This window comes from Festucalex cinctus, chromosome 9 (genome assembly GCF_051991245.1).
Source record: "Festucalex cinctus isolate MCC-2025b chromosome 9, RoL_Fcin_1.0, whole genome shotgun sequence".
NCBI lineage: Eukaryota > Metazoa > Chordata > Actinopteri > Syngnathiformes > Syngnathidae > Festucalex > Festucalex cinctus.
Genome location: NC_135419.1, coordinates 17,874,085 through 17,882,193, shown reverse-complemented (window position 1 = coordinate 17,882,193; position 8,109 = coordinate 17,874,085). Strand labels below are relative to the sequence as shown.

The window sequence follows — 8,109 nt, the reverse complement described above, 5'->3', positions numbered from 1 at the left end:
GTCAGTCAGTGGATGATTATCAGAATTATCCCATAGTGCGGGAGGCCCTGGGCGAATTATATTGACACGGTGACACATAACAGCTAAAATCTGATTGGACAAACAACAAAACAAACAGAAAACTATAATACACATATAGACATACACTGTATACAATAGAAGCAGTGCAGCAAAGAGAAAAACTATGAAATAGAGTATACAGTAGAGAATCATTTAATACAATTTCATGGAGCACATGTTTTTTTATTTAAAATAAAAAAAAACAATTGTAGGACGTGTTGAAATGTGTTAATTCATCTTTAGAAATTTCCAATTTAACATAATCTTCCTTGATACAAATCAAAATGGACTGGTGTGAGTAAATGAGACACCTGTATCATTCATTTACCAATTTCTTTGTCCAGCCCAAGTACAGTACAAACCGGTAACACGTGGAAACGGTTACAGAATGTGACAGTACAATAGAGGAAGAACACACTTTCAATTGATTCATACTAATTGTCTTATTTATGCTGAGGAGAGGGCTGGTCATCATTCATGCAACAGCTTATGAGCTAAAACCGTCTCAAGTAGGCGTGCTGCGGTTGTCGCCATTTCCCAGCATGCCTGCTGCATTTATTTGGGCCTGCCAACAACAAAAGAGATGTAAAATCAACTCATCACCTCTGAATCAATCTGATTATGCATGCACGCATGAGGGATGTCACTGACCTGCTCTGGTCTGCCCAAGAGCAGCCTCATGTAACTGAAGACCAAGAGAACACTGAGGAAGATGAAATTACTGGACATGCCCATGACAGCTGACAGGACAGGGAAGTTGAACAGCAAGTACCTGGAGAATGGAAATATCGTTTATCTATTCATACTTTTTTTCTTTTAATTTTTCTTTTAATTAAACAAAAATGGCCTTGTGTGCAGTAGAGTTTGGTCAACTTAATATTAGTTAATAAGCTACAGAGCTGGACGGTTAGACAAGTGGTCAGCATGTCTGCCTCACAATGCTGAGGTTGTGGATTCAAATCTCATCGATGATGTGGAAAAAAATATGATACCTGAAGTCAAAGATTACTGCAGTAACTACCAAATGTAAGATCAAATAAATATGCTAAAAATATAAAGATGTTTATTCACCATTTAAACATAGGCAAAGATGCACATGCAGAGGTTTGAATTGCACATGAAAGCTGCAAGGTCGTTTTGGACTTTGCAAAAACAATAGTATTTTATTAAATTGTAAAAAACAACGAGACTCTTCCTTTTTTTTTTCTTTTTCCATTTTGCTGTGCCAATTCCAGCTAAAAGATTGACAAATGAAAATGATGTTGACCTCTCTCACCTTACGCCGGTGAAATAAGCGTGGATGTAGAGCTGCGATGAGTAGATCTGCACCTTGCTGGATAGGATCTCAATGACGGCTGTGGCCGAGGGGGAGTACTATTCAGGAGGAATGAAAGAGACGTTGAGATTTTCAACAATGTAACAATGTAAACCAGATTTTATTACTCGAGTTTGCGCATTATTGGATTGACAATTTGGCTGATTATGTCGCGTTGCCTGCACACACACAGTCACACTCACTCACTGGGTCGTCTGTGTATTCTGAGAAGAGTTCCACCCCCAACACTTGTTTCTGCTCAGTCGCTCCACTTATGAGCACCGGGAAGAACAGCAGCGTTGACATGGTCCTCAGAAGGTTCGACCGATACCTCAGCATACTCTGAAACAAGAGTGTCAACATCAGCGTTATTGCATTTAAGTTAACACTCCAGCAAACTCACAATGAATAAAAGTAGTTTGGATTGTTTTTGTTGTTGTTGTTGTGGGAAATGAAATTGAACTACCAAGTAAATCTTTAATCATCTGCTTATTTCTAAAAATGTGTGAATACACCTGGAGTCCAGCCACCTGGACTACATGGAAGTACCCTACTCTCGTGTCAAAGACAAAAGGTAAGCAGAGCTGCAGTGTTAGCATAGATAAACATGAACAAGCAATGTTACCAGCATTAGCTTCTTATAACAAGCACATATTGAAATCTTGGGCTAAGTTGTCAATGTAGGGCTGAGGGCTATTTGCGATTGTCATGCAACATTGAGCAGCGGCTAGCTTTGTTGCATTCACTAGCTCAGCAACTGGTTGTCATGGTAACGAGGCCTCCACCCCAACAAATAAGGTGATTTATAACCATTTATTGTTTATTGTTGGTGTATTTTGATGGAACACCAGAAGCCTTGTATTGAGACAGCTGTAAACATAAAAAATAATACTTACAAAAAATACTGTAGTTATTTATGATTCACTACTGGCAGATTTACATACCGTTTTTGCAGTTTATTTTTATAACAAGCCCGCTGTAATTCACAACATTTTTGGCTGTTTTTGTGCTGAAGCAAAAAAAAAAAAAAAAAAAAAAAAAAAAAAAGTCCTACTTTGGCGCCATTTAGTGGCTTCTTGGTGATAAACTGGCTTGAGTACCTTCCTGCAGTGCTTTGTGCCATCATGTAGCTTTCATTGCCAATTATAATCCTTTTTCGGGGGGTATCAATTACACTTGTGGAATATCCCTAACACTACAACACAATAAAATAATACATAAAACAACCTAGACATCCTATATTATCCATATTACTGACATGTCTCTCACACAGAAGCAGCAGGCTCTGTTTTGAGCAGGTTTTTAGTGCAATACTCACAAAGCGAGAGCTGGAGGCGGACAACAGTTGCCTTGCCTGAGAAACACAAAGAAATGCAGCAGTTAATCAGCAGAGTCAGCACAAACATGGTCGCTTATTAACATTCAACATCCATCGGACACTTAACGGTGGAATTGGCCAGCCACTCACGGAACGTGCGGACGCTGCCACTTGGCCTCCGTCACGAGAGAAGCAGGTTGTCCTGATCATGAACATCCCGAGCTCCTGGTTGGTCTCGGAATCAGGCATGTCCAGCTGAAGAGTTATTTGATAGGCCTGGCCTAAGGTCAACAGCTGAACATAACGGATACCTTTAAAATGGCGGGCATGTTTTTTTTTTTTTTGTTTTTTTTTTTTTTTTCTCTCTAATGAATGGACACATGTATAATAGAACAACACCTCCACACCCCAATTTATAATGTAAACAGAAAGTATTTAATTCAGAATACTGGTGTGCCTTGTTAATTTGAATATAGAAAACTTCATTTATTCGAGTCTTTCCATTCAAAAAGTGAAACTCAAATTCCTGTATATAGCGTAATTAAATACACGAGAAAATACTTTTCAGCAGGCTAGTTCCTAATAATTGCTTTGCTAAAAGTATTTTGATAGTGATCTTTTTTTCTACTGGATTCATTAGCTGTAAACTGTGATCATAAAAAAAATGTTTAAAAAACATTAAATATTTCACTTACTGTAGTGAATCTTTATGACATACAATTAGGCTTTCTCTCTTTTTGTTTAAAAACAAACAAACTATTAAACAATATTTTCAAAATAAAACGCACACACCGATCTTAATTATGACTATCAGAAAACTACAAATATACTAATGCTTAAAACAAGTTATAATCCTAATCTTAATTCTAGGGTCTGATTACTCATGCAATTGGGTAGTTTAATCTCTACAAATCAAGCATTAAACAACAACAACAACAACAAAACAAAAAAAAGTATTGAAAGCATGCGATACATGTGCTCACACACAGAAATTGCACATACAGGTTTGTTGTTTCTCATCAGAGAGACATTGGCCACAGGATACGAGCACATGAAAGACCTTGGAGACTCACAGTCTGTCCTGCAAAGGCAAAAACTGAATTTTGAACAATAGATACATTGAGATTTGAAACCAAAGGTGCGGATAATGGGCCACTTTCATGACTCAATGGTGAATGCAGCCAAAAATGTCTTTCCTTGATGTCCTTGAACACCACACACTCACCTGTAGTAATAGTGCACCGGAGTGGAATAAGCCGCCAGAGGCATGTAGGAGTAATAGAAGCTCCCGTACAAAAAGGCGGAAATCCAGAGGAGCAGAACCAGCACACATAGCATGACACCACCCTGCACAGCCCTCTGACGGACACGGGCCATCGCCATGACAGCGGTATATTTTAATCTCGTCATCAGGGCACTAAAGAAGACGGACGGTTCATTTCCAGACTGCACGTGATTTGCTTGATCCATTAAACCTAAAAAAAATTGAAGGAAAAAAAATCTTAATCACAGTGTGGATTAAAAAAAAAAAGAAAAAAAAAGAAAAACATTTCCCTGTGCTGGTAAAGATGCAAATACTTCCGAGGACCAAACAAACTCACATATTCATTGGACTGAAGTGTGAAATCAGCGAGTCAAATTTCAGGTCACAAGAAAACCACTTTTACATCAGATGACTTCAGATGGATCAGAAGTTGGGCTGTTTTATTTGGAAGCCAAAAGATAATGAACATTTACTGACTGTCTTATACATTTTTTTTAAATACTTTATGCAAGCTGGTAGTGTTAAGGAGCTTACTGCTAAACAAATAGGGGAATGCAAATAAAAAAGCAACACAGAGGGAAAGGGACATATTTTACATTTTCAATAACTTTGTACATGTACAGTTTTCATCCCTGGTCTTGCGACAGTTCCCTTAAGCAAGATTGCACATTTCCAGTTATTTATGCTGTTTCATATTGTGTAATTTAGGCAACCTTACAGTCAACATGACTTGATGATATAAAAGACACAATATCTACATAGCCCAATATGTGACATGTGAAACTATGTATTCTTTCTTACCTTTGTATTCTGAAGCTCCATGAACCATAAAGAGATTCAAGTTTTGATGGGACGAAATGTTGCGAACAGGACCGTAACCTCCCCTGTTCCGAGTTTCTACAAGCCGGAGAAAGAGGTTTGGTCCAGCCCCCTGTCTGCGGAGCTACTGTTGCAACTGGAACACAGTTCTACTGAGGACAAGACAGAATTGCAAACACTTAACACACTGTTACTATTTTTGTCTGGCAGCTTTTTGATTTACATGTACTGGAACAGAAGTTGTTGTACGCAATATGTTAATTCACCAAACACTATCAATACCAATCAATGCCTCAGGTTCATCAAGAACAGAATAATAGGTGGCCTTCTAAGTAAGGACACTATTATAATGTGTATAATGCTTAAATTGTAAATAATGTTTTCATGATCTATTTTGACTAAAGATGACACGATAAATCACATTCAGGTGCTTACTCTTAACTCATATGCTCAGGCAGGAAATTATTGTACTTCAGTGTGACATTTATAGCCAAAAAGATGTAAAGTTGAAATCAAATTCTCAGTCTCTTCTGCATCTAAGGGAACAGAAAGCAATCATTTCATATGATGAAGATTGTCTTTGTTTGCAGGAGCCACTGAGGGGTGTGTTGAGATGTTGTTTATGCTGCCTACAGGCATTGTGGGATGTCTTGTGGTTTTTGACTGAGCAAAAGAAAGGAGTCACTGGAAGCGAGCAGATGCTCCAAGTGAGATGTAAAAGAAAGCTCAAAGTGCATTGTGAATAACAAAAGGAGCAACGAAAACAGATGTTCGCTAAATAGAGCATATTGTACAACCAGCTATTTTGACATGGCTCTCTTCTATGTGAAAACAATTAATAATTAGCATGGAGGAGAGCTAATCAAAAACTGTGTTGCCTTTGTGAAATCTTGGGTCAATATACACTCAATAGACAATCCATTATAGACACATCAATGTGAAAGCTGTATCAAAATTTCATCCGTTACAAAGACATTAAGGCTCAGCTTTGAGGTATTAATTTAACATCTTCTATATATTGTGGTTGTTCGTTAGCAGTTTTCTCCCAAAACCACATACCTGATTTCCACAAAAGGAGTACCCGGCATTACACTTCTGCAGAAATGACGACAAAGATGCTTGATGATATTTTTACCTTCGGTTTCTTCCCTTAAAGCACACTTGGGTTTGTGAAAATGAGCAACCAATTAAGTTTGATGTGTGGTAGTTGGCATCTGCTTTATAAAGTGAATTCTTGCCCCCCACAGGATTGAAGTGGAAAAATAACGCCTAGGATGTAACCTACAGACTGTTCTGCTTGTTGAACTTGGCTACAACAAGTTTTGGTCAGATCAACCAATCAGAGGATGAAAAAACACTGATGTTATTGTGGTGACAAACATCAAATCCAGCAACGAAAAAAGTTTAATGTGTGGTACTTGGAATCCCATTTAAAGTGTATTAACGCCCCCCACAGGATTGGAGTGGAACAGTAACGCCTAGAATGTAATCTACAGACATTTGTTGAACTTGGCTGCAACAAGTTTTGGTCTGATCAATCAATCAGAGGATGGAAAAATGCTGATGTTATTGCGGTTCAGATAGGTTGCCTGTGATGTGAATTTGAAATCTGATTGGTTCAAGAAACATTCCAACTGTTGATGTAGTTTAAGTTACATTCACCAGCAGGACTGCTTCTGTAGGCCTTTGCCAAATTGCAATGACATGGCAACACATTGTCGCTAATATCTGATTGGACAAAAATGTAACAACTCTATACTGAAAGCTGTCAGGCATGACAAAGCTCCAAAATGAAGAGAATAGACTGCTGGGACTAAATTAACACAATTTCATGGAACCAATATTAGAATTTAGGCTGTAACAGTGTTTCTGATAGTGCTTACACCAGCAGAGAAAGCCTTGCTGGCCCTGTCATTTTCTTTTCTTTTTACCCTTATGCCATAGAGCTGAAACACATCACAACAATGGTCAAGATGGATGGTTGGCTGTCAATAATTGACAACGCAAAGCCCCCCTTCCTCCTGCTCTTTGCATATCTGAGGTGATTCCGGAGACTCCCATCCTTCAGCCTCTGACAACATGATAATCTCTCTCATTATAAACTGCCTCCCTCAGTAGCTACTTCCATTCATGTCTTTATTCTGATTTTTCCCACCCTTCCATTCTCTCCATATCCTTTCACTGACAGTTTGCTCACCGACTCGATTCTCTTTCCAGAGCTGACAGCTTTGTAGATATCCTTTGCGCTGATGGCCTGGTCACCCTCGTGCATTATCTTATCCGAGGCTTGGGTGCAAGGCAAGCACTGCCTAGAGGTCCCTCGGTTGACTGCTCCTGCTGAGTAGCGTCTGGCGAGGGAGGGGATGGGGCCACAAGCCGGGCTGGGTGTCGCTCTCTGTGTGGCTTTATGCCTCGGCCCCTTGGGTGGCTCGAGATGAAAGAGAGACAGAAGGGCAGCTCAGCAGGGGGGCTCGAGTGAATTTATATCGTGAGTTGAATTAGCGGTAAATGTGCAGGGCAGCATGGGGCTTGACATTCAACATTTGCAACTGCACTTTGAAACATACACCGGATAATTACAGAGAATCGCAGGGTGATGTACATTCACTCACCAACAAGCTTGGTACTCCCCTTTTTTGTACTTTTTGCTGGAACCTTAAAGTCTAACAGTTCATCTCATTCTGGCAAGTCACACACATCTTCTCATCATCTTTGACATTCTTCCTTGACAGTTGACACCAATGCACAGTAATTCCTCATCATCCATCTATTTTCATGGCACTTTTCCTCATTTGCATCACATGCAGGTGAGCTTGAGGCTACGAATGCAGTATGATTTTGTTTGAGCGTTTTAGACTAATAAATAACACCAAGAATACTGTTTGACCAGAGACAATTAATATAATAATTAGATTATTATTATTATTATTTTCTTTTGCAATTCCTTTAGCTAGTGTTAGTTAACTGCACAGTATCATAAAGTAAACATGCCTGTTCAACCCTTAATTGCTTCAAGACCACGAAAACCAGCATTAATGATATGATGTTGGCTGTATTGCTTCTTTTCTTTGGCGATTGTTCGAATCGTGTGCCTGAACTCATTCTCAAAAGCTGCCCCCCCACCTTAGAACCGGAGGCTCCCCGCCCATCTACCCCCTCCATGAAGGTCCCACGGTGAGTCCTCCCCGGCACGGTCCATTGTTCTTCGGTTGCTTCCAGTTTAACCAAGTGTCAAGTTGTCGAGGCTGAATAGTGTAACTTCCGGTCTTCACTGTCAAATTACTTGCAAAACCATGCGCATCCCGACGAACAGTACGCGTGGCCACGTTTTCG

General features: G+C 39.5%; 1 protein-coding gene across 6 annotated transcripts; it reads right to left on the bottom strand.

Moving 5' to 3' along the window:
- Nucleotides 1-283: 283 nt before the first annotated feature.
- LOC144025828 (seipin-like) lies at nt 284-7,974 on the bottom strand. 6 transcript variants are annotated; one of them, XM_077532188.1, is made up of 11 exons: nt 7,900-7,974; nt 6,974-7,195; nt 4,759-4,925; nt 3,919-4,168; nt 3,696-3,774; nt 2,844-2,987; nt 2,694-2,729; nt 1,583-1,717; nt 1,337-1,434; nt 712-832; nt 284-625 (listed from the first exon to the last, which is right to left on the bottom strand). In XM_077532188.1, the coding sequence occupies exons 3-11, from the start codon at nt 4,784-4,786 to the stop codon at nt 566-568; spliced, it is 951 nt and encodes a 316-aa protein (XP_077388314.1). In that variant the 5' UTR covers nt 4,787-4,925; nt 6,974-7,195; nt 7,900-7,974; the 3' UTR covers nt 284-565. The 6 variants fall into 6 exon arrangements, with proteins under 6 accessions (XP_077388314.1, XP_077388315.1, XP_077388312.1 ...); XM_077532189.1 differs by lacking the exon at nt 7,900-7,974 and adding an exon at nt 4,295-4,392 and having other exon boundaries at nt 6,974-7,871; XM_077532186.1 differs by lacking the exon at nt 7,900-7,974 and adding an exon at nt 7,389-7,871 and having other exon boundaries at nt 6,974-7,204.
- Nucleotides 7,975-8,109: the final 135 nt, after the last annotated feature.

What these genes read in the sequence shown, in the direction of transcription:
- LOC144025828 (XM_077532188.1), bottom strand. Translation starts at nt 4,786, where the DNA reads ATGGTTCATGGAGCTTCAGAATACAAAG. An exon ending in TGGAGCTTCAGAATACAAAG is followed by an intron (nt 4,169 to 4,758) that starts GTAAGAAAGAAT and finishes AATTTTTTTTAG; the next exon opens with GTTTAATGGATCAAGCAAAT. An exon ending in GCTTATTTCACCGGCGTAAG is followed by an intron (nt 833 to 1,336) that starts GTGAGAGAGGTC and finishes TCCATTCTCCAG; the next exon opens with GTACTTGCTGTTCAACTTCC.